This window comes from Natator depressus, chromosome 2, assembly GCF_965152275.1.
Source record: "Natator depressus isolate rNatDep1 chromosome 2, rNatDep2.hap1, whole genome shotgun sequence".
NCBI classification, from domain to species: domain Eukaryota; kingdom Metazoa; phylum Chordata; order Testudines; family Cheloniidae; genus Natator; species Natator depressus.
The window spans coordinates 244,722,601-244,749,750 of NC_134235.1; the positions used below are offsets into that span (position 1 = coordinate 244,722,601).

The 27,150-nt window shown below is 42.5% G+C and overlaps 1 protein-coding gene across 1 annotated transcript; it reads right to left on the reverse strand.

Moving 5' to 3' along the window:
* NOM1 (nucleolar protein with MIF4G domain 1) lies at window positions 1–26,893 on the reverse strand. The gene is made up of 11 exons (XM_074946276.1): window positions 25,982–26,893; window positions 25,076–25,200; window positions 23,878–24,073; window positions 21,250–21,573; window positions 20,528–20,638; window positions 19,163–19,330; window positions 18,461–18,582; window positions 14,207–14,339; window positions 4,416–4,547; window positions 2,278–2,387; window positions 1–925 (listed from the first exon to the last, which is right to left on the reverse strand). The coding sequence occupies exons 1-11, from the start codon at window positions 26,891–26,893 to the stop codon at window positions 748–750; spliced, it is 2,511 nt and encodes an 836-aa protein (XP_074802377.1). The 3' UTR covers window positions 1–747.
* Window positions 26,894–27,150: the final 257 nt, after the last annotated feature.

The window sequence follows — 27,150 nt, forward strand, 5'->3', positions numbered from 1 at the left end:
CCAAGGTTTATAATGGAAACATCGAAAGATCTTTTTCTGATAGAGATGCAGGTGAACAAGGCATAGAGTTAATCAATACATCTCTTCCAACCCATATCTTCTATGATTCAATTTTATTTAAAATTGGGGAGTAGTTACAAGACTTACTCCCCAATGACTGCACCATCTAGTGGCCTGTTTTACAACAGATAATACGATTATGTTATTAAAAAGTTTTCACATTAAACTCATAGACCATAATATAGCACAGAAACAAAATTCGATTTTATTTATTCTGTAAAAAAGTGAACAGGTCTGAATATCAAACCCAATCTTACTCCATGATCTTACAGGAATTAGGAAGGCTAGAACCCTGGGGTTGCTGAACACTATCACCTGCTGACTGATTAAATGGTATTAACTAAACTTTAAAGGAAACTCAGTTATCTTGCCTGATGATAACTGGCAACATGAGGTATACAAAGTGGAGGTGGATGGGGGAACGACAATACTTTTTAAAGCAATGAACAACGTATAAAGATATATACTTTTTTCCTTCTTCAGTATTCTATGTTTCTATTTTCCCCCAAAGTTGAAACCATTTTTTAGGAGTGTACAATCCTACATCACCTCAAAACATAGGGTCCTTTGCAGCATTACAATCCTGCTCAGCATCTCAAGTCTTTGGTCTGTGAAAAACATTGTCAAGATCAGCTTTGTGCTTTCATGAAGTCCTTATTTTCCATGCAAGCTTATTTGAAAATAAAACTACAGTTTTAATCTGGATTCTCTGGCTTGCAAAGTCCTGCTTACTAGTTCAACTCTTTCTTTTAGTAAGCTGGCTTCTTCAGCACTTTTGTGTGCTTGTACATTCTTCAGGAAAAAGTGGGAAAGGAAAAGCTTCAAACCTTCACGCAACATTCCTAATTTTGGGTTGTCAGTTAACCTGAAAAAGACACACACACAAATCAGAAATAATTCCAGTTTCCTACTTTCCTACAATGTTATAAAGTCTCTTTTGCTATGCTGTCAGGTTTTGAGAAAAACCAAACTGAAAATTTATCAGGAAAATCCCAACTTTTTTTAAATTTAATATTAACAAGAACAGGCCTACACTGGTTTGACAAACAGTTGAACATACTTCACATGCAATCTGTTTCTCAAAAGGTAGTTTGGAATTTTAAAGTATTTTTTAAGAGACTTGACTTAAAATATTAGTTAGGGCATAGTAAAAAATGTAAGCAACATGTGGCAAACCTCCCCCACATTTTAATGGATAGAATAGAATTTGAAAGACAGTACATGGCAATACAGACTTTCCACTTTATGTGTAGTTCTACAAATGTAAACATTGTCTTTTATTACTTTAGTATTTTTGGCAGATCTAATTCCACAGAATAAACACTATTATCTCTTCCATTATTAAATATTTATATAGCACCATTTCCATGGCTCTTTAAAAACAAACTAAAAAAGCAAAGTTGCTTCATGGAATAGCTTACAAACTAAGGTCCTGACTGCAATACAAATATACAACATGTCAAGAGACCAGATTACCTGTGACCCTTATTGAGCATTGTTCCAATATGTAGAGTGGATGAGATCTTAAAAGCATTCCGACTGTAACAAAATTAATGTCATAGACACTTATACGCAGCCGTCCATTGTGGGTATACAAGTGGAAGAATCAGGTCTAAATTTTAGCCGCTTCAGCGTGATTAAGACATTTCCTCTGATTACCTCTAAAAGGTGTTCACTTAATAACCCTTGCACCTTTAATATGAAGAATGGAGATTTCTAGATAAGATCTGCAATGCTAGAGAGTTAACTTTCCCCCGATAAATTCCATTATTTCCTTTCTACAACAGGGAAATGTTGTAGCAAGAACAACTCTGCTGTGTGACTGAATTCTAGTTCCACACAGAGTAAAGATTTTTGGGGTGGCTGGTAGGTCAGCTATGTGCATCAACAGCTTTATTGTTCTTGCTTGATAGTGATAGTTGATGTACTGATTATTTCAAAATTTGTATTAACGTTGTGTGTAAAATTCCATAATATATTTATAATGCAGTAGCACCTACAGACCACAATTAAAACCAGGGCAGCATTGTGCCAGGTGCTGTATGAACATATAAGAAGAGATGGACCTTTCACAAAAAAGCTTGCATTGTAAGAAGTGAGGTGTCAAGGGCTTCGTGTAAGCAATGGATAATTAAAAAAAATAAAATAAGCAAATCCCTTTTGTGTGTCCAATCACTACTCACCAAATGTTCTCTGGGAAGATCAATGATCACTTACCTTCCAAAAATGCTGGTAAGTTCTTCCAAGTCTGCTTTTATTAATAGTATATATAACACTTGCCGCAAGAAGTGGACTTTGGGTTTATCTAGTTCACTGAATTCAACTACCTAGTTAACAGGACCAGGGATGATAAAAAATAAATTATAAATCATAAATCAAAAAAATATGCCTTGCATAATTTGACAGTTGAGAGAGGAAAAGCTAAGACTAATCATGACCTCAGATATTGAACAAGAGTGGCAACACAACAGAATCTTGTGGAATCTGGCATGAGAGTGCACTCTGATTGCATGGCAATCGTCCAACACTGCCTTCTAAAACCTCGCAGGAAGGAATGAAGCCACTGAAAAACAACCTGGTCACCTCTACCTGATATACTAAGGCAACCAGATACCAAGGAGATAGGTATCTTCAAAGTATTTAAGGCAGAGTGGCCCCAAAGGTGAATCCAAGACACACAATGCACAGCAGTATTTTTAAATATATTTATTTATAGACATTATAACACTATCACTGCCATATCTGAGTGCCCCCAAAGGCTGCGGACAGATGCACTAAAAATCAGCATAGGCACCACACTTCTGTCCACATTAAGAATATTAATGCAGTGGCTATACCATACCCAGACTGAATGAATTAGGAGCTTAGGGCTCGTCTACACAAAAGTTGGACTTCTTTAACTATACTGGTACAGTTAAAGTGGTACAACTCCCTTAATGTGGATGCTGTTATACCAGTATAAAAGCTTCTTTTTTCAGTAGAGCTTGTTCCTGTAAGGGAAGTGGAATAAGGGCTTGTCTACACTGGCACTTTACAGTGCTGCAACTTTCTTGCTCAGGGGTGTGAAAAAACATCCCCTGAGCGCTGCAAGTTCCAGTGCTGTAACGTGCCAGTATAGACAGTGCACCAGCTCTGGGAGTTGTGCTCCCAGCGCTGGTAGCTATTTCCCTCGTGGAGGTGGTGTTTTTAATAGCACTGGGAGAGCTCTTTCCCAGCGCGATGCCACGACTACACACATTGCTAGTGAAGATGTGCCCTAAGTTACACCAGTTTAAGGCATCTTTATACCAGTAAAACTGCAACCATGCTAGGGGTTGTACTGGTATAGCTTTCAGAAAAACCATCACTCCCCTGCCCCCAGCTGACAGTCACACCACTACAAAAGCTGCGTGTAGGCCAGGCTGATGAAATCAGTGGAACCTAGGTTCCACCCACAGCCCTCCTCAAAACAGGAAGGTTCAAGATAAGGAAGTAATTATCAAGGTCATGAGTATCAAGAGATGGTTTTTGGAGCAAGGTCTTAACCACTGTTTAAATGGTTTGGCATCTTGCCCTCCCCAAAGGAAAGCAACAACAATCCTTATCAGTAATAGCCCCAAACTTCACTGCTGGCTTTCAGAAGCAATAAGGAGCATGTGTCTGTCTGGTAGCAACTCCATCAGCACATCCAATACATGAAAGAGGCTGAAATGCCACCAGTAAAGATAGGAATGGGGGTGGGGGAAGAAAATCTGAGTATTTCTTTAAACTCAGATTCTCTTTTAAAAAACGAACAATAAATAATTTACTGTTGTCTGCAATAGCCCAAATTCTGTTTATCTTCTGGATAGCCATCTTAAGTACTTCTGTGACTCCCATTACCAGGGTATCTGAGCGCCTCACAATCTGTTTTAATTAACTTAACCTCACAACACCTCTGTGAGGCAGGGAAGTGCTACTATCCACAGTGTACAGATGGAAACTGTAGGATAGAGAGATTAAGTGACTTGTTCAGGGTTGCACAGGAAATCCGTGGCAGGGCAGGGAATTTAACCTGGGTGTTGCAAGTCCCAGACTAGCACCCTAACCACTGGGCCACAGTTCTTTTAAAAATAAATAAATAAAAAGTAAATTAATCTAATCTGTTTGGCCATTAAAACCACTTGTATGAAACTAAATCAGATCCCTACGTTTGGGGCAGTTTTAGAAAACAGGCAAGTAAAGTTCACCTTAGCTAGGAAGTTCGGAATAATTTGTTTCAAAACTGAATAAGCAGCTGTAATACAGATTAGATAACAAGGAACACACACACATTTACCACAAAACTAACAAATGAGGTGGAAGCGCACAAGTACTTTAATAGAGACTATGCTGACCTTGAAGACTGATAGGGACAGTGATTTTGTCTTTAGCAAGTGGGCCAACAGAGAAACCAGGTTGGAGAAAGTGGTGGTTGACAGGTTTCCCAAGTCTCGGATTTTGTCCCATATACTGAACTGGAATGTCATCTAGGTGTCAAAACAAAAACAAACACAAAATAAAAATTGAAGTCCAAGTCAAATAATTAATATGTTATATCACAACAGGCTCTCAAAGCTACCTTGGCACCCTTTCCATTCAGCTATTAAGTACAAAACACATTATTAAGCTTATTTAATAAGGTTGTTTGATCATTTGCAATGCATTGGAAACCAAAATGAAGGAGACATTACTTACCTTGTACAGTAACTGGAGTACTTTGAGATGTGTATCCTTCTGGGTCCTCTGCTGGGGGTGCGTACTTGCCTTCCATTGGAGATTTTTAGCAGCAGTGCCCTTTCAGTTTGCACATGCACCCTATGTATTCTCATGCTTCATACCAAGGATATATAGGGCTGCATGGGCGAACTGCCCTCAATTCTTTCTGCTCCTCAAAGCCCCAGGAAGATCAGATGGAGGGTAGGTTGTGGAGCACTGACAGGGGCAAACATCTTTAAGAATTCCAGTTATTGTACAAGGAAGTAACCTCTCATTCTTCGACTAGTGTCCCTATGGGTGCTCTATGAGAGGTGACTCATTAGCAGTATCCCTAAAGAAGGTGGGGGCTTCAGAACTCAGTCTAAGGTTGTGTGTAGAACTGAAAAGCCAAAGGGAGCACCTGCCCAGGAAGGCTTCGTGCCTGGAGAAAGTGTGAATCAAAGCCCATGTATTAGCCTTGCTTTTTTCCATTAACAGACATCCTTAAGCAGGGCTACAGACACAGTACGATCTCACGGAATGAGCAACAACCTTAGAGGGGTAGGGTACATTAGCCACGTAACAGGAGAGTATGCAACCAGAAACCCACTTAGAAAGCCTTTGGATAGTCCCTGGAACCCTTTAGTTCTGTCCACCATAAAAACAACCAATCTCAGGCCTAGTCCTGTCCTGATAATAAGCCAACACTCTCCTGATATCCAAGTTATGAAGGACAGCTTCCTGTTTTGACTGATTAGGCTTGGGGTAGAATACCAGAAGATAAATGATAGATTGATATGAAAATCTGAAGTAAGCTTGGGTAAAAAAGGTGGATGTGGTTGAAGAGAAAAACTTTATCTTTGAAAAAGACCGTATAAGGACAGTCAGTCATTAAAGCTTCCAGTTCTGCAACCCTTCAGGCAGAGGTAATAGCCACTAGGAATGCGGTTTTCATGGAGAGGCTCATAAGTGAGCAAGTTAACAGTTAAAAGGGTTGCTTCTTCAAAGTTCTGAGAACTAAATTAAAAGTTCCAAATGGGAATAGGGTGTCTAACATTAGGGAAGAGGTTTTACAGACCCTTTATATATCTCAGTGTTACAAGGGGAGCAAATACCTACAAACCTTTTACTGGAGAATGGAATGCTGTGATGGCAGCTTGGTGAACTTTAACGGAACTGTGCTTTCTTCAAAGTAAGTAAGTATTCTAACACCTCGGAGATGAGAGAGGCACTAGGAGACAAAACTATGGTGAGTATGCTAGTGGTAAAACCTTTTCCATTTCTAAAGATAAGTCTTTCTGGTAGAATCTTTTCTACCATTCAGCAGAACCTTCTGAACTGCTGTGGAGCAAGATTGTTCTAGCACTGAGAACCATCGGGTGCTAGGCCTTGAGCCGCAATGTAGTCAGATTGGGCTAAGGACATTCCCTGAGTCCTGTGTGAGAAGACTGGGTGTCAGTGAAAGATCGATGGCCAGTCAAAAGGAAAGATTTGTCAGGTTGGTGCAATCAAAATGACCGTGGCTTTGTCCTGCTTGACTTTGTTTAGGATCTTAAGGATCAGTGAGTGCAAGGGAAATGTGTATAGGAGATTCTTCGCCCAGGAGATGAGAAAAGCATTCCACCAGAGAAGTGGCAACCCAAGCCTCCCCTTGAACAGAAATGTGTGCGTTTCCAATCATCTGTGGTGACGAAAAGATCTGTTTTTGGATATCCCCAATTTAAGAATTGTTTGAGTACAGATTTGTCTAGTTCTCACTCATGATTTTGAGCGAAGCGTCTGCTGAAGCTGTTAGCTATGGTGTTTTGGAGACTGGGTAGGTAGATTGCCAAGATCAGGATATTGTGGGCTATGCACCAGTTCATGGCCTCTGCAGAGAGGGAAAGGGCTCTTGCTACCCCTTGCCAATTTATATAATACATACTGGCCCTATTTTCTGTCGTTAAGTGAAATGCTTGTCCTTGAATCCTGGATAGGAAGTGCAGACAGGCATGTCTGACAGCTCTGCGTTCCAGAACATTGATGTGTAAGGTGGACTCTTGGGCAGACCATCTGCCCTGGAAATTATGGTCCTGAAGATGAGTTCCCCATCTGAGGAGGGACATGTCGGAAACTAAAATGTAAATGGGTTGGGGGTGGTTGAAGGGGACCTCTGGGAATATGCTTTGTCTGGATTCTTTCACCATTCGAGGGAAACTAGAATATGATAGGGGATAAAGAGCAGTTTGTTTAGACTGTCCCTGTTGGGTGTATAAACTGACCTGAAGCAGGCCTGGAAGCAATGCAGGTGCAGCTGAGCATGAAGCATGAGAAGGGTACCCTTTGTCATGTGCCCGAGAAGTTGCAGGCATGATCTGGCAGTGATATGAGGACTGATCTGAACTTGCCCAATCAGATGTGACAGTGCAAGGAACCTCTGGCTGATAACCTCTCTGGCTGTGGTAGCATCTAGAATGGCCCCTATAAACTTTATCCTTTTTGAAGGTAGGACAACAGGAGGGAGGACAACACGAATCTGAGCTGGAGACTGAGACTGACCACTGCTAATTAGACATTGGTGTAAGAATGTCCCTTGAGGAGCCAGTCATTGAGATAAAGGAAAACAATTAACTTCCCTTGATGAAGTTATGCAATTTCCACGACTGTTGTGAACACCCTGGGAACAGTGGCTAGCTCAAAGGGAAGGACCCACCAAAAAGAACAGAAATTTCTTGTGAGAAGGGTGTATTGTGATATGAAAATACACATCCTGAAGGTTAAGGGTTGTAAAGTAGTAGATCTAGAGAAAGAACAGTGTCACTATCTTGAATTTCTGTACCTTGACAAAGGTATTCAGCATCCACAGATCTAGAACTGGTTTCCATCCACCCTTCTTTATGGAGAACCAAAACGTATTTGGAATAAAACCCTCTTGTGTTGAGTGGGAACTGGATCCACTGCTCCAAAACGGAAAAGGCACTGAACCTCTTACTTCAAAACAGATTCATCAGAGGGGTCCATTAAATGGAATGGGGGGATGGAGTAGAACTGAATGGAGTACATCAAAATTATAACCTCCAAAGCCCATCTGTTGGAGATAATCTGTATCCATGAGGTGTGAAAATGGGAGCGACAATCACCAAAAAGTAGAAAATTGAGTGAGGTAAGATGGTGCAGCAGCAGGTCTGGATCAGAGAAATGTTCATGGCTCTCAACTGAGGAGTCAAAAGGAACGTTTGGCCATCATAGGCTGCTGATCAAAGTTGCTGTAGCGGTTTAAAATTTTCCCTTTTGAAATGTGGGTTTTTTTCTAGGTGGCTCTGGTGGTCTGTGGAAAATGGAGAATTGGGAAGGGCATAATCTCTGCACCATCTGAGATTGACTAAACCTCTTTTTATTTGCAGGCGTATATATGCCCAGCGAATGAAGGATCACTCTGGAGTCCTTTAAGCATGCAGCAAATCATCCGTAGTGTCACCGAATAACTTTAGACCATCGAAAGTGAGGTCCTCTCTACTGTGTTCTGGACTTCACAGGGAAATCCTGAGGACTGAAGCCATGATGCCCTGTGTCACAGATCCACAGGATCTGTGCTATGTCCCAGCTTTTAAACAGAGGAACTCCTTCACTGTGCCAGATGTCCAAGAGGTTCCATTCTTTCTTACAGGTAGCCCACCCAGCCTCAGTGAATCCAACAGTTAGCCTCTGGGATCCAGCACTCCCGCTTCACACTGTGAGCTCTGCCCAGCAAGTCCACCTGAGATAAATTCCTAGGTCTGAGACTTTTACACTCTTCAGGGACCTCTGCACCTTAGCAAGTATTTGCAGTGACACCAGGGAGCCTTTTCAAAACAGAGTGGGATTTATTAGTCAGTTGAACACAGACGATAAAGAAGAGCTTACATTAGCACAGATCAGTGGTTCTCAACCTGCGGGCTGCATGCAGGCTGCAGCTCAGTTGTATGCTTAAAAAATAAAATTCAAAATGCGCAGCTCTGGTCTGGCAGGGGGCGGGGCTGGCTGAGGGAGAGACACCGTGTGACAGCCCTGCTGGAGTGCTTCTGCCAGCAAGGGGCTGGTGAGTACTGCAGGGGGGCAGGATTAGGGGTTTGTGCGGGTGCTACAGCACCCCCATTGTTTGTGGGGCTCTGCTCCTGACCCCATGCCTGGGGTCCTAGCTGCCTGACCCGGCGGGGTCCGGCTGCTCGTGCCTGGCTCCACTCCTGGCCCTGCTCTGCAGAGGGGTCTCTGGGTGGGGTGCTGTGGTTCTCAACCTGCAGCCCACATAACACATTGTGGGCCTCATAAATAGGTTGAGAACCACTGGCATAGAGAAACAAAGATTAATACATACTTCATTCTGGCCAAGCCAGTGTTCCACCCAGCCAAGCTGCCATGGAATCATTTTCTGCCTCTAGTTCTCCATTTCTCTCCGTCAGTCCCAGGTGAGAGCTGCTGACTCACTACCATAAGCCAACTTTTATTTTAGTATCCTGACACCTTTCGGTCCATTGATCTTGAGCTGGGGCCTTTGCTCTGCTTCCCTGCTGAGAGGTGGGGGAAAATCTCCTTCCTCTTGATTATTGGTTGCTAGGTGTCAATGTCCTGGCCCCCTGGGGTTCCCACTGTCTTTCAGAATTCTCCATTGATATGGGTCAGTTTTAGCCAGTCCTTTTAACAACCCATGGATTCCACCCCAGACAGTTATAGAACACAGCACCTCATGTCTCTTGCTCTGCCCCAAGAGTAGATTTAACTGTTCTGCAACCACTGGGTAACAATGCAAAGTACAGAGGGAAACTGAGGCACACATAATCATAAAAATATTACAAAAATGTCTCACTTTGTCACACCCTGTACATGACTACGGTTGTAGCAATGGAATGAGCTGCCCTATCAGCTGAACCCGGAGAAGTTTGCAGGGTTGTTCTAGCCAAGAGCTGCCTTTCTGCAATGATGGCTTGAAACGGTTCTTTGTGCTTTTGTGGTAGATGTTCAATAAAAGAGCCAAACTTCATATTAATGTGATTGTATTTTTTCAGAATCTCCTGACAGTTAGCAGTTGGGAACTGTAGGGTCACAGAGGAACAACTCTTGATCCCCAAAAGATCCAAGCGCTTGTGGTCCTTGTCAAGGGGGCATAGGCTTTGAATGATGTTGACTATGATACTCATTTACTCTAGTCATGGACGCAGAATTTGGTGTGGGGTGGGAAAATAAAAAGCTCTGAGCCCCTAGTTGGGACATCATAATTTTTATCTGGTCTTTTTGCTGGGAGGGAGGACAGTAGTAGGAGTCTGCCAAATGGACTTGGCAGACTCTAATAGTCTTTCATTTATAGGAAGGGCAACTCGTGCTGATGACGGTGTGTGCACAATGTCAAGCAATTGGTGCTGTGTCTCCTGCACTTCTTTTAATTGGATCTGAAGGGTGTCTGTCACCCTCTTCATCAGATCTTGAAACTTTGAAATCATCAATGTGAGATGGGGGGGATGATAGCTTCATCTGGAGAGGAAGAAGAAATATTAGACTGTGGCTTAGCCGCCTCATCAGCTCTCCGTTCCTGGTCCTTGAATGTATCCTCCTGCCTTAAAGATTGCTGTGGAGGAAAAGAAGGAGCTGGAGAATGTCATCAAGGGATGATTTACATGAGTACTAGCATTTCAGAAAACTCGTGTTGGTAAGCAGCCAAGGATCCCAGTATGTCCACTGGAAGGATCACACAGGAATAGAGGGGGCATGCAGGGTTGATTATAATGGGTGGGATGTTTGGCAGACTTTGATGGTAGAAGCCTGGAAATGTCCCTCAACAGTGCAGGTTCCAGTTAGTCAACATAGGCAGATGGTCAGCAGAGCACTGCACATAAACCTGGGAATCTGAAGAACTCTCCTCTTCATAGCCTGGTGGAGGGGCAGATGGTGATTGAATTTCAGGAGCTCAAGCTTAACAAAGAGAAGGTTAAGGGATGACTTGATCACAGTCTATAAGTGTCAACATGGGGAACAAATAAAATGGGCTCTTCAATCAAACAGAGAAAGGTATAACATGATCCAACTGCTGGAAGCTGAAACTAGACAAATTCAGACTGGACATAAAGGTGTAACTTTTTAACAGTGAGAGTAATTAATTTTTGGAACAACTTACCAAAGGTTGTGATGGAGAATCCATCACTGACAATTTTTAAACCAAGATAGGATGTTTTTTTCTAAAAGAAATGCTCTAGGAATTATTTTGGGGATATTCTCTGGCCTGTGTTATACAAGAGGTCAGACTAGATGATCAGAATGGTCCCTTCTGTCCTTGGAATCTATGAAGGAGTAACTGGCCATCTTTCAGAACATGTTGGTACTGGCAAAAGGTGGGATACCACAGATAATACTGGTTGTGGTACTGGGAGTCCCAAACTCAACAAAGGAGACTCAGGCTCCTTGGAAACAAGCAGATTCTTTGAGAACCTGAACTCTTGCAGTACCGAGTGAGGTTGTGTGGAGACCTGGTGAGACCCAGTCGTAGAAGTACTGAGGGTTGTACTTACTGTTCTGGTACTTGCTCTACTGATGATCTAGGTACCAGTGAGGCAGTGAAAGATGAAGAGTGCACTGTCTTCTTTGTAGAGTGCATAGTTTTGGTAGTCTCTTGCCCAAGTTTCAATGGTACCAAGGCTTCGGTATCATGGACAGTGGAAGCAAAGACTTAGGCATAGAGAATTCCTCAGTACGGAGACCTCTGCAGACACTTTCGCAGAGTGGAGGGTCTCCGGCACGGTAAACCTTTTTGAGTGATCTTTCTGAGGAGACCTGGCACTCATCTTGGAGGCAGGTTTTTCAGATTCACTTGCAGATCTGTCCCTAGAGGACCTGGGAGTGAGCAAGCCACAGAAGCTGATGGGGCACTGTGGTCATTCAGAGGCATATGTGTGTGTGTGTGGTTCCGAGCCCTGATCTGATGTAGGATGAACAGAGCACTACATCATAAGGAGCTGGAGCTTTTTCTGTGTACTTCTTTGAGCAGCTCTTGAAGCTAGTGCAAATTTTTCACTTAGATGATACATGCGTATCCCTGAGGCAGCGGATACAGTACAAATGGCTGTCACTCACTGGGGCGGGTTCCTGGCAAGTCAGGCAATGTTTTGAAGCCTGGGGATCTAGATATAGCCCACAAAAAAAAAAAAAAAAAAAGAGGATTCCTAAGGAAGGACCTTGCTGAGGACGAGGGGGAAGCAAGCCCAAACCCAGCAAAAACAAAAAAGGAATATCCCCACTCAAAAAACCAGGAACAAAATAATGTAAAATAACTAAAGAATAATAAAATAAAGTAAGCAAAGGTCTAAAATTGACAAGAAAAGTAGAAGCTGCACTTAAGTAGGCACAACAAATTGCTCCATCTCAGGCTGAGGCAGCTGAAAAGGAATGGAGGGCGGTTCATCAGCACAGCCCTATATATCTTCAAGTATGGGGCATGAAAATCCATAGGGTGCATGTGTAAGTTGAATGGGCACTGCTACTGAAAAATCTTGGCTGGAAGGCACATGCACACCTCAAGTGCAAGTAGGGACACTACTCAAAGCAGCAGCAAACTTATGTTAGAAGTTGCTCTGTAGCTTGAAGATGATACAGGTAGTGTTTAGCAATCACAGAATTAAAATATACATCTATATGTAAATCCAAAAGAAAAACATGCAAGTGGTTGAACCAGTTTACATAAAAGCCTACTGAAAATGAAGCACACTTAACATATGCATTTTATTATTTTTTTCATTGTTGTAAAAACACTACCAAATCTCTTTTATATAACTCCTCCACACCACAAGCAACATGTTTTGGAAGACACCAAGATAGACATGCTAGCTGCAATAGATAATTTATCCTATTTACACAAATTCCATGGACAAATACCTGCTTAAGCCCTTACTTAAACGGGGCTCTGTGTGGATACAGGGGTCTACTCCCAGTCCCTCAGGATAGGGGTCTTCACTTGATTTATATATATTAGGGATTAGGCCCATTTTAGGTTTTAAGATTTTAAGGCTCATTTTTTCTGACTACCATGTCCACAAAGGCAATACAAACTGCAGCAGTTACATATTTTGTTAATCTAGTCACATTTGATGCATTAAAGTACATCTCTAACACTAAACTCTTGCAAACCTAGTACATTTTATTGGTTAAACAAACATTCTGGAACTTTATACATATAAAACAGGATATTTTTGTTGAAAAAGCAAACATGCACAAGAATATTCACCAGTGTTATTTTCTTCCTATGTTCTTTGTCAAAATACCAAAAGGCCCTACTCTGTGTAACAGATATTTATAGTGACAGTTTTGATTCATGGTTTTTTTTCCATTAAGAATAATAGCAGTCTTGTAACTGCAATAGAAAGAGAGAAGCACTTTTGAATGGTTCAGTTTTTACAATCCTACCACTGAAATGCAGCAGGGGTTTATTCTGGGTGCAAGGGATTTTTTTTTCAGGATATTTACACCTTTCTTTTCCATCACACAGTTTCCTTACTTTAGATCCTTCCCAAAGGCCCATTGTAACATACTGACCTATCCTCCTGTCAGGGGCGTAGACACAGGTGGGCCACAGCTCCCCTGATTAACACCCAGTCCCACCCAAATCTGATTTAAAAAAAAAAAAAAAAAGATGGAACCAGATTGCTAAGAGGTGCAGTGTTTTAGTAAAGCTGCTGCTGTCTCATATTGCTCCGTTCGGTTCTGCTTCCTCATCAACACAGGCTCAGATTTCACGCGCCCCCCCCCGTTACTGGTCCCCATTGGCTCTCAGTTCCAAAACTAACAGCCAATCAGGTTCTGGCCAGCCACTCACCCCCAGCGTGGAAGGCATACCTCTGGCAATGGGAAGGAAGTAACCAGAGCTGAGTGGTGTGGGATGGAGACAGAGCTTGCGTTGATGGGGAATGGAGCAAAGCCCAGGACTGGGAGCAGAAGGCCGTATGTCAGGTCACAATGCCACTTCTTGGCCCTACCACCTCTTGGTCACTCACTCAGGGGATGGGCTCTGGTTACAGGGGAGGGGCTCCCAAGTGCCTCTGGTTACTGCCTCTGCATTGGCAGAGATGCAACATGCCTTTCCCCCAGACATGGAGGGATGGGTGGCCATAGTCAAATACGCAATATAATAATATACAATATAAATGAATTGCTGTGATGTCAGACCTTTGTTCACTGCCCACCACCACAAGCTGGGGCCCACCCAAATTTCCACTCCTAGCTAAACCACTACCTTCTGGCCAGAAGTGGCTCAATAAGCTTCCTTAAGTGATGAGCTAGTCACCAGATTTTAATTTATTTATTTATAATGGTTGTGTAGGCAGAGAGACTTTTTCTGTGGTATTATGTGATGGAATAAATCTGTGCAACCAGAGTGACAAACCTCTAATAGAAATCCCAAAAGAGTCTCAACTTAAACAGTACCACAATGAGGTAGGAACAGATCTTAGTTTACCTGAAATCTTCTATCGTATTCACAAAACTTGTTAGCCAAATATGCATAGAAGGGGTTATATGTCTTCTCCTGTAGGCAACAGTCAACGAGAACATGAACAATCTCTCTCTCTTGCTGATCTTTAAGTCCAAGCCTGCAATATCAATAACAGTAAAAAATAATTAACTGAGTTTAAATGAAATCTAACTGCCTTAAAGTAAGAGCCACTGGCAATTTCTCTAAACTAAGACGACCATTCTATTGCAACTGAAATGGAATCCTTAAAGGTTTAAATTGAAATAAGTTATCAGCAGTATAGGACAGCAGTTTTGTCATGGAGAGTAACATTATGTATGCAGCATGACCGAGTGACCCAAACAATCCTGGGCAAGAGGAGAATGACAGACATTCTATCAGCTTCTGTGGAGCAAAATGAAGGTGACTTTCCATATTTGCACTTCCTGTCAGAAAGTGATAAGCAGTGGCACTGCAATCATGGATAGCTAATCTGTCCTCCCTCTTCGGGAGGAGTCGTATTACTGTGGCAAGAGCTGAGGCCTGGAGAACTGAGATGAACTGTATAAGGAAGAAGATAAGGAGTGAGCTAAAAGCCTTGGGATCCCCACTCAGATTGGCTAATATTCTTTACTATGATTTTGGGAGGAAATGGCTGCTTTTATATACATCCTTGCCAGGGTTAATGGGAACAGACAGGACCCGGAGCCCTTAAGTTCTAGGAAAAAGCTATGAATGAGAAAGAATACATCTTTAAAACCTTTTTTGGTTGATGATATGAACTTTTTTATCTCTTGGTCACCAAATCAAATCTACTCCAGATAGTGAATTGAAAACAGTGATTAGATGGTGGCTGGGTTATCTAAGTGAAATGAGTTTGGTGGGTTCAGTCCAGTTCCTAATAGAAAATGTCTACTTTAAGAACACCAACAATAATTACAAAAACACAATCTGCACTTATTGGCACACTCATTGGCTGCCTCAGTAGAAAGACCAATGACTGAATTGCCTTCTCACTCGTACAGCTGGCCCAACTAAAAGAGGATTCAGACCCACTGGCAAATAACAGTACCTTGTGCTGCACCTGTTCTGCAAATAAATATGATTTAGTCCTGAGTGCTGTCAAACATTTGGCAGCACTAAAACCAATTTAAAAGAAAAATGCTTAGTGTTATAATATAAAGAGTGTCAGTCACAAAAATTATTTGTATCACTTTGAAATTGGACTTTCATCTGGCATTCATGTGACTGAACTGTCCTGTCTGCCTAGAATATAAGCTCCCCTGGGTCTTCCACACAGTGCACAATACAGTGCAACCAAATTTTAGTTAGTAAGGATTTAAGTAATCTTAGATGGTTGTGTACTTCTCAAGAGATCTGCCACTGTGGAGGACAGGATGAGAAATCAAAATGAACTTGACAAATTGGAGAACTGGTCTGAAATTAACAAGATGAAATTCAATAAAGACAAGTGCAAAGTACTTCACTAAGGAAGAAAATCAATTGCACAACTACAAAATGGGGAATAACTGGCTGGGCAGTAGTACTGCTGAAATAATAATAGCAATCGCAAAATGAATGAGAGTGAACAATATGATGCAGCTGCAAAAAAGGCTAATATCATTCTGGGGTGCATTAACACAACTGCAGTATGTAAGACATGAGAGGTAATTGTCCCACTTTTCTCAGTACTGAAGAGGCCTCAGCTGGAGAACCATATCCAGTTTTGGGGCCACACTTTTAGAAACAGTGGACAAATTGGAGAGCAACCAAAATGATAAGAACGTGACCTATAAGGAAAGATTTAAAAAACTGGGCATTTTACGTCTTAAGAAAAGAAGACTGAGAGGGGACCTGACAACACAGTCTTCAAGTGTGTTAAAGGCTGTTATAAAGAAGACACTGACCAATAGGTCTCCATGTACACTTAGGACAATAAGTAGTGGGCTTAACCTGCAGCAAGGAAGATTTAGGTTAGATAGTAGGAAAAACTTTCTAATGATAAGGTAGTTAAGCATTGGAATGGGCTTCCAAGAAAGGCTGTGGAATCCCCATCACTGGAAGTTTTTAAGAAGAGGTCAAACAAACGCCAGTCAGGGATGGTCTAGGTATGCTTGGATCTGCCTCAGCACAGGGGGCTGAACTAGATGACCTCTCAAAGTCCCTTTCACCCCTATATTTCTATGATTCCACCATAGAAACCTAGAGTCCCGGGAAGATACTGCTGAAGTAGCTCACAATTAGCAGCAGCAAAAGCTTGAGATTAACTCCCAAAAGGCATTAGCAAATAGTAAACAAAATTTGAAAAAATTTGAAAATATATTTCAAAATAAATTCAAACTTTTAAAAGACAAGGTATTGATATTCAGAACTACGAGACTAAAGTTGTGATTAATGCAGTGCACAACAACATGATACTTTATCTAAGTGGTGTGCAGGCCAAGTTTAAAACAGCCTATATTCACTGCTGCTTCACCTAAATTCTGGCCAGAAAGTTTCTGAGTCATATTACAGTAAAAGCCGTGTTATCTGGCATGTTGGGGAAATCAGGGTTGCTGGTTAGGCAAAAAGTCTGGATAACTAAGAGGGCTCAAGACTGGGGGTCTGGGTATGGGAGGGGGTGTGGGGCACAGGCTCTGGGAGGAAGTTTGGGTGAGGTAGGGGGCTCGGGGCAGGGGCACGGGAGAAGTTTCGGGGTGGTGGATCTGGGCAGTGCTCACCTCGTGCGGCTTCCCGCAAGCGGCGACATGTCCCTGCTGCTCCTAGGTGGAGGCGCGGCCAGGTGGGTCCACGCGTTGACCCCACACTGCCCCAAGCGCTGGCTCTGCAGCTCCCATTGGCCGGGGACCGTGGCCAATTCGAGCTGTGGGGGCGGTGCCTGCAGGTGGAGGCAGCGCGCAGAGACGCCGGGCCACGCCTCCACCTAGGAGCGTTAGGGACAGGTCGCTGGTTGTGGGGAGCTGCCAAGGTGAGCGCTGCCTGGATCCAGCACCCCAAAATGCCAATTTCTAGAGTTTTTTGGTTTATAAAGTGCTAGAAAACACAGCTTTTACTGTACCTTGAGTGTCACAATTCCTAAAAATGTTTTAATTTTCTATGTGACAGCATCAGAAAGTCTACTATGTCAAAGAGAGCTAGAACTTTTCCATCCTGCACAAATCTATTGTACACCCATTGTAGTCTAGCTGATGGATCTGTCAGTGGCTCTATCAGCAAGCATAATAATAAGCACAGCTTTCTGTATGGATTTCTCAGACATTTCCCTAAAAGACTGACAAGGAAATTTAGATTTCTATAATTCTGGAAAACATGTTTATGTTTATCATAATCCTTATTTTAGCATATTGTTCTATGCCACATTCTTTCTGATTATAAGGGCCTTTAGTTGGTATTAACACATACCTCTGCAAAAAAAAAAAAACAAAAAAAAAACAAAAAAAAAACCACCAAACAGGCTAGTGTAATGTATTCTAGGTATTTTTCAAATAGTTTTTACATCATCCAAGTCTGTGTGTACATCACTTTGTACACACGTGTTTAAATAGCCAGTACTAAGTCAAGGACTGATTTCCAAATAAAACTGCCAGACCTCTGCTTTGGTAACAGCTAAGTTTTTGCAACAGAAAAGGCTGTACCGAAGTACCAAAAAGACTCCATCTCAGTCTAAAAATAAAGTTGTATTTTATAGAAACAGCGTAATGGAATTATAGTTGACTTTACCAAAAAGCCTATTTTGATTTGATTTGCAAATTAAACTGTTGCTTGCCATTCTGGCAAAGGTTACTCCCTTTGATTTATATAACAGTCGCAACAAAGCCCAGACCCAATCTCTCCCTTACCAGTCACCACAGACCTCTGATCAGAGCTGTAATACACGACACATTCAAAATGAGGTTCAGTTTTAACTTCTCCCTGATTGCACTGCTTTCTTCCCTGGCATCATTCCTATGGCTGACAACATCTTGGCCCATTCTCCCCCATCTGATTGGCAGCTCAGTTCTGCTGCACTGCTTGGCCCCTTCTCCACTCCTTACTCCTGAGCCAGATCAGTTTTCTTTGCTCCATTCTCACTTAGTCCCTCTGGGCACCCTCCCATCTGGCGAGACTAGCAGTTCTATGCTGCTCTGCCTGACGTCACTTACCCTGCGCACAACTTCCCCTGCTCTCCCTGACTGGCAAGGAGGCAACCTGAAAAGTTTCCAGCCCAGATAGCACTTCTATTTGTCCCTGGGTTTCAACAGGATCCTGGTGTGTACTTACTTCAAAAGTTTTTCAAATGCATCCAAAAAGTCTTCACTACTCATCAAGACACAAAATATATTTCTCCTGATGTCTGTGTTCATTCGCTGCTTACGAGCAAGCTCCAGTATCTTTGAACTCATCTGAAAAGAAACACGTTTAAAGAACATTTACTAACGATAACATTTACTTGCTATAGGAAACCTATTTCAGTGAAACTTTTCTGATATGATTATATATACACATACCTGGAATGAGTTGTGAAGCAACAGTCCAAAGACCTAGTGACCTTACCACTGGAGATGAACATAAGGAGTATCAGGACTTGGCCTCCATGCAGTGAGATCAGATAACTGACCAGCAAAACTGGACTGGAAGTGATGAAATGAGCAGTCCTTCTCTAAGTGGCCATGCCCTTCTCACCATGTTTCTATGCACTTTTAAAAATAGTTCACCCATATGATTTCTAGGGGTACAGCTGGCCCTACCTATAAGGCTACAGACTGTAGAATCCATTTCCAATTTGAGTCTGCCTTTTCCATTTCACATGACAGTGCACCACAAAGTCGTTTACAAATCCACAAGGTGGAAGAGAGAATTTCAGGGCTAGGGCAAACGTAAGTCCAAATACTAACCGCAGTATCACAAGGATATTTGTTCATGTTTCTCAAAGACAAAATTGTCTTGGCACTTTCAACGATTAATAGCAATCTTCATATTTACCTTTCCAACAGGCAATTTGTGCTGAGTCTTGCTGCTAGTACCATCAATCATTGGTGCTCCGCTCCAAGATGACCCTACTATCCACCAACGGCCAACCTGGTCAGCATTGAGGAGAGATTCCAATGACACACGAAGTTGAGTCTCTCTTCCAGAGCCACTGTTGTGAACCTTTTATAACAATAAAATGTTCTCAGTTCCAAAGAGACTTATTTTCCCTAACAAAGGGTTTAGATCACGGCATAATTTAACACGTTTCCCGACTATGCTCTCAGATTTTCTCCCCACAATCTCTCTCTCCAAACAAGATCTGCCAAAATCAACATACTTCTCATTTATTTTGATTTACAACACAAGAGCGTGCCTAAATCCAGGAGCTCGTGGCATTTAAAAAAGAAAAATGAATTCCAACCAAAAAGACAGAGCCAGTGGGTTATCTCCATCCACCAACTCAACACCTTTGTTCAAATTCTAATCTAGAGTTGTAAATTAAAAATAAACTGTAATGTCCGATTTTCTAATGGACATTTTTGTTCACATAAAATCACCAAAAGTTCTGGTACAGTTAATACTTGATCAAGAAACGAGTACAAGGGAAGAGATGTTACAAGTGCACTAGCAGAGCTGTGTAAAAGGTTCTACAGCACCTGCCTGCAACATGTCTGGCTCTAGCTTACTGTATTAAATTCCTGACATCTGTGTTCTGTATTTACACAAATTTCAGAAAAAAAAGCCCAACAGTGAACCAGAAGAGTGACTTAATGGTGTAAGCCTCATGTCTAAGATACATGGACTCTCTAGAACCAAAGTAAAATCCTGAGGAGAATAGCAGCTTCTCAATCTGCAGAGGTACATATTTTACTGTGTGGGGTTTTTCAAATAAGATCTTAAAAATGAATGGCCTGATTCTCAAAGGCTGAGCATTCACAAATCCTGCTGAAGTCAATGGGAGTTGCAGGAACTCAACACCAGGGATGAGATCTTGGTCTGCTCTACACAAACATCAAAAGATCCCACAAGACTGTCTGTGGGCACAGGGATTTGTCTCAGTGTCCTTGGATAAAAAAATGTCTTTCTCTAAATGTTTTGCAGTGTGTTGGGTGCTGACTAACATTCAGAGATGGCTGCATTTCAGTGGTGTTCTCTGTATACAGTCCGTAAAGTCATTTGAAATTCTTGCGGACAAAAGGCACTTTTCACAATGTATTGTTCAACCTGCGCTGTTACACAAATTCCAAAGTAATATTAGCAAATCATCTGGTCTACACTATTTTACTAGTAGCTTAAAAAAGGATCTTGCAATTACTTCCAAAAGTATGATTTAGGAGAAGTAACAGCGCCCACTAACATACTAAAAAACGTTTTTACCAGTGTTCTCTGCAGCTTGAGCAACTTCTGAGCTGGCTCAGGGTCATAACCTGGGATTTTCCGCATGTCATTGTTTTTTAGTGCCAGCATCGTCTCTAGCATAAAGCGAATCTATGGGTAAAAGAAACAACAGTATGGCAGACGTGCTGGAAAAAAATGTTATTTAACAAGTGGAAAATGTATCTTGAACGTATTACTGCGCATACATAAGCATCTCACCTAGCAATACATTCTGGAATCTAGATTATGACCTCACATATAAAGAATACTAGCTAAAAACCAATATTCATTTTAATTCCCACTACATGTATTTGTGCTAAGTTTAGATTCAAATCTAATTTTGCTAAACAATACTACAGCTGTTGAATTATTTTGGACTTTTAAGTGTACAAACTGTATTATTCATGAAGTAGATGCATCATCATTTGCATAACACACAAAGCAGACAACTATTTCAGGGCATGCTGGTGTCTATGCTCTGAGAACAAACTTTTAAGTGCTCATTATTTTCTATATGTTAAGTAAGCTAATGCAACAATAATCTAATTGGATGCTAACACTATCTTAAGGTCTAATCAGACTATCGCGTGAAACAATTTTAATAGATAAACTTAATACAAAAATTAAACAATTTGGCAAATTAACAGATTTAACCAAGTCCCTGATGAATTCTGTTCACGCTGGGAAGTTTGTGCCCGAACGTATTCAAAATGCATACATACCCTCGACTGGTCCTGAAATTTCTTCCCCACAGCATTTGCTTTGTTCTGGGACTCACTAATCAGATCCTTCAGGGCCAAAGCATCATCTTTTCTCAAGGAAAAGCCCACATTTTTCAGAAGGAGCAGAATCAGTTCAATGTCCTTTTCTGTAAAAGTGCTAACAAGCGTCTTGAGAATATCAAAGATCAGCAGCGAATGCACTACGTGAAAGTTATACAGATGGCCAATCAAGGCAAACAGGTTATCGCATTCTTTCCCTTCAGTGTCACTTTTATAAAATTCATCAAATTTCCTCACCACAGCCTCCAAAAAGTGAGCACCAACCTGGCAACAGTTGTATGAAAAGAAAAAGAATATTAGAAACCAATTAAGCATTTTGCATATGTAGACCCCCCACCCCCTCAGTTTTACCTGCAAAAAGCATAAGCAATGGGAAACAAACAAAAATTAGCTTATAGGAAAACTGTTGTTCCCATCAGCCAACATTGATTTTCTATATGAACTCTAAGCTATCAGTTCCATACATATTTTTTAAGAAACATATTATTTGCCTGGTATCCATTTCACTTTACTTGAAATTATGTATTTACATATATAATTCAGTTATCTTTTTATACCTTTATTTGGTAGTAAAAGCAGGCTTGATGAAATCAAGCTAACGACTTACTAGAAAAGATTTGTTTAGACAACGAAAACTGGAAACATTTCTCAATGCAACATAGATTGCCATGCTTCCAGCTGCCAGACTAATGCTACTCATTATCACTCATAATTCAGGATACGTTTTAGTCATGGGTATTTTTAGTAAAAGTCACGGACAGGTCACAGGCAGTAAACAAAAATTCACGGCCTCTGATCTGTCCATGACTTTTACCATATACCCCTGACTAAAACTTGGGGGGTGGGGAGGAAGATAATTTGCCCAGGGGCACTGTGGGTGCTGGGGGAGGGTGGCGGCATGTGGCCCCGGAAACCCGCTGGTGCTAGGGGGACGCAGGCAGCAGTGCGTGGCGGAGGATCTCTGCTGGTGCTAGGGGGGTTGGTGGGGCCAGCAGGCTCCCTACCTGGCTCTGCGCCTCCTCCCCCCCAGCAGCAGCAGAGTTTGGGTGTGGGAAAGGGGTTGGGGCCTGGGATGAGGTGAGGAGGGCTCTGGGTGGCGCTTACCTGGGGGGCTCCCTGGAAGCGGCGACATCCCCCTTGCTCAGCTGCTAGGCGGAGGCATGGACAGGCAGCTCTGCGTGGTGCCTCCTCCTGGAGGCACCGCCCCTAAAGCTCCCATTGGCTGTGTCCCAGCCAACCCCCTGCCCCCTCCCACACCCAAACTCTGCTGCTGCGGGGGTGGGGACGGGGAGGAGGAAGAGGGGGCGCATCCTGTATCTTTTTCAGAGAACAAACTTGAGTGCTTAATAATGCATTCAAGTAGTCCCAATTAGCTTCTGAAGTCTACATCACAACTATGTCAATGGTCTATGTGAGAATCTAGAAACTGGTTGACTACATTTAATAGTTTTAAACTTATAAAAAGATGGAGGTTACTATTAAAACAGTGCCAAAATTTTCAAGTCAAATGTGGGGTAAGAACAACCCTTTAAAGGAACAAAAGGAGTAAAAATAAATTTACTATAATGCAAAGGTTGCACATAGAAAAGTTAACATGGTTGTGCCCCTCTGATATTTAGTTTGTTTTTTAAAACAGCTAATACAGAAATATTTCCACCTCATCAAGGTCAACACATTACAGACGCAAGAACTACTTGAATATATCTTTTATATGAGTTCTTTCAGTTATGTTTCTGCATTACAGAATCACAATAAAGCTTTATGGGAACAGCATCCTGAAACAGCTCATTGTCTCTTGGCAAAAGTTTCAGTGAAATTATCTAAACTCCTGCAATAACTTCCCTTTGACATTACCTGTTCCAACATGTCCTTCATATTAGTAGACAAAGCTTAAGTTTATTTTGACCTGATATTGTCAAGCCTGAAAATACAACTAACCCTCAAAAAGTTGCTTGATGTGTGTCAAATGCCCTGATCCTGCAAACACTTATAGCTGCAAGCCAACCCACTGACTTCAGTGGGACTACTCACATGCATGCGTAAGTGTATGCAGGATCAGGCTTTAGTGGGGTTCCTCAGATGCAGGTGGATTTTTTTACTCTATAATGGTTTTAATGAATTCTGTAGTTGGATATATAGGACTCAAGAATGATGTTCTAAAGTAGCCATAGAACAGGATTGGATAATTGTAGTTAAAGATGGAAAAAATAGTAGCTTTAAGAAATTTTTCAACATACAGATAGATGCAGGTAGGAATATAAGGCACTAATGGTCTCATTGAAATATGTTACACTTTATAAAGGTGACCAATAATTTATAGAAGAAATTACTCATTCAGATGCAGTAACAAGCATAAGTGCTTGTCACTTGCGAGAGCCTACTAAACCATAACTGCAACCACAAGTCAGCCCATATTGCTATATAGTGAGGTGTAATTTCAGGGATACCATATACTTACGTTCTAACAATTTCAGAAACCACACATTCAAAAAAGAACCTGGATAAAGCACCATAGAAAGTACTGTGCAACATGATTAGAAAATAAAACAAGCCCAGGCAAAAAGTTACCTCAATTCCCACAGTATGATGAAGAATGCTGACCAAAAGGACATGCTCCATCATCAATCTAACTGGCATTATGGCTGCAGTAACACAAGCATTCATAAGAACATCTGTTAGAGTTTCATTCATGTCCTTTCTACTGTTAGTCATGTATAGCTCTTCCAACTGTCCACTTATGGAGGCCAAATTTGGTTCACTCAACCTATTGGGAAATAAAATTCAGTGTTTGCTTTAGCTTTCCATTTCTTCTTTCTGAGTATATATACCCCCCCTTTTTTCCAATTTAATATTGCTTTTAATCCAAAACAACAAATATTTTATTTTTAATCTTTTATTCAACTAGTAGCTCAAAAAGAAAAAAAGGACAAATATTTGAAACAGATTTTGGATCTTTCCTGTTCATCAGAATAATTCAGATGCCCAAATATTTAGTTCACATCTTCTCAGGAGATACTGTATATAAAAATGAAGTAGTAGTATTCGCAAAAAGTTGACGATGCTAAGCGGTGATGCGCAAAAGACCGTAACATACCATATCTAAAATCCAAAAGTACTCATTCTCATGTTTGCAATTTAGTCAGTGTAGTTATAAGGAATTCTTATTCTGCATACCAATGGATCATAGCCTGCGTACCAGCCTGAGAACCACAGGCACAGACTAAAATTAATGTCAACTGAATGTTTTTAGATAAAAGCCACAAATAAATATACGGTAATGCACAATTATTGCTGTAAACCTATTCTTCAGTAGTATAAGATACACACTTCTCCTGAGATTCAAGGCTCAGCAGTTTTAATAGTATTTTTTTAATGCTCTTACTTCTTTCATGTGCAGATTATACAAATTAAGGGCCAGATTCTACAATTTTTTTTTAAACCACACATAGTCCCACTGATGTCCATGGAATTATGTTTGGCCTACAACACCTAATAGTGTTTGTGGAATTCAACTCAAAGTTTTAAATTCATTTATCAATCAATACATATCTTCTTTAATAGATTTTTCAACTTCTATAAATGTACTTTCTCCAAAATAATTGAGAATAAAAAAAGATACTATCAAAGACGGCATGCACAAAATTTGACTTTTATTTTAAAAAATCAGTTTGCAAGAAAGAACTCATACCCACTCCCCTCTCTGGCTTGAGCAGTGGCTGCTGTAAACATAGCCTAATAATTAAACAACTTTCACATGTTATATTACCTGTTAATTAATCCTTTCACGGTTTTCTTCAGTCTTCCCAGTTCTTCCCTCTTTTTGTCATCCATTGTCTCATCAACTCTTCTCGCTGGAGGGGGAACATACATCGTAGCTCTATGGCAAAGACTCTTATCAAAAGAGAAAGACAAGAAAATAGGGCCGTGTGTTACAAAAAAAAAATCTTATTTAAAAATAAATTCATATTCATTTGAAAGTATCTTTTAATTAAATATAAGAAATGGGGTTATTAAGTATACCATAGGTTTATTTCTAATCACTATGAAGCTTTTTTAATTGTAATGCAACACCCGTAGTACAAAATTATGCTAAAGGAGCTAACTTGAACAGCATCCAAAAAAGAAACATGCACCAGCTTATCACTTAGGATCAACTCAAATCAAGGTCCCAATTCTCCAAGTTATTCAAGTGCACAACACCCATAGAACTCAACGGGAATTATGCAAGCCTTCCAAAAAGCGTGCTTGGGCCCCAAATGTATCATCTGTGTTCACAAATGCACAATTCAATACTGTATCTGATACATCCTCCGTCAGCGATGGGATAAATGGTCTGATAGGTCTTTTCCATCACTAGCTTCTGTAGGCCTACTGGTATGCTGAAACTATGACAGCAAAATCATAACAAGAACCTCCATATACATTTCAAGGTTTATCAATGCTCATGCTTCAGGGCATTGCCCTATCCACATAGCGTCAGGAAACGTCACCCTGTAATACATAGCATAAAATTGTCCTCAGTTCATCAGTCTACTGAACATAGCATGTCTTGGTCGGGGCAATTTCCAATCCCTTACAAAACTCAGATCCGAAGTGAAACTTCATGAGAAGGGTGCAAAATTGTATTTGAAAAGCCTGAAGCTATTTGATGCAAAACCTGCCCGCAACGTACCTGCTCTTCTCTGGAGGTCTTGGCTTTGCAGGGTTTATGGTCGCCACAATCCTCTGGAGACATGGGCAACTTTCTGCTTCCTTTCCGCTCATCCTCCCAGTTTCCTTCCATATCGGCCTCCCCTGAGGTTTCTAAAGTGTCCTCCATCCTCCCCTCCTCTTCTTCCTCCTCCTCCCCATCTAGCTCCCCCTCCTGATCATCATCTAGGGACTCCAGGTCTAGATCCTCCTTATCAACTTCATCCTTCCCCTCATCCAGATCTAGGGGCCGCTCACCAGCCGCCTCCTCCTCGCTGCTCTCCTCATACAGGCCGCAGAGGGTGGCCTCGGGCTCCAGGGCCCCCAGCACGTAGCCCAGCCCATCCCGGGCGAAGCTCTGCGGCAGGGAGGAGGCTCCCGCCTTCCTGCGCTTGCTGAGCCCCAGGCGCCGCTCCAGCCGCCGGATCTCCTTCTCCTCCTCCTCGTTGGCCGCCAGCAAGGCCCGTTTCCGCGCAGAGGCCGCGGCGGCGGCGCTGGGTCCCTTCTGGGGGAGCCGCTTCGCTGCCTCGCGGGGGCGCGGCCGGGGCTGGTGTCCCCGGAGCGGCGAGGCCGGGGCCGCGCCGTGGAGGGGGCATTGCCCCACGCCCTGCGTCTGCCCGCCCCGGCCAGCCCCTGACTCGCTCGGCCCCTCGCCGGCGTCCGGCTCCTGGTGGTGCAGGCGGCGGCGGCGGCTGCGCTTGAGCCTGCGCTTCTCCTTCCTCAGCTCGCGGCGGCTCCTCCTGCCCCGGCCCCCCGCGGGCTGGACCCCGGGCTGAGGAGGGGAGAGGCCCCCGGCCGCCTGTACGAACTCCTGCACTGCCAGCCGCAGCTTCTGCAGCCTGCCCGGCTGCCGGCTCCCGCCGCGGCCACCCCGGGCCCCTGCCGCCCGCGCCATGCTCCCCGCGGCCGGGCCCACCCTCAGGCTCCGCGCCGCCTGGGCGCCGCCATCTCGGCCAGGCAGCCGCCGCCCGCTTCCGGCGCGCTGGGCCGCGGCCTGGGGCAGCAGCGCCACCTGCTGGGGCGGCCCGGGAGGGGGCAGCGGGGCGGGAGTGTCGCGTGGGGCTCGTGGCCCTTGTCGCGGCTGGGGCAGGCCGCAACAGCCTTGTAACATTCTGTACCCCCCTTTTTAAACGGGTTGAATAGTAGTGAAAG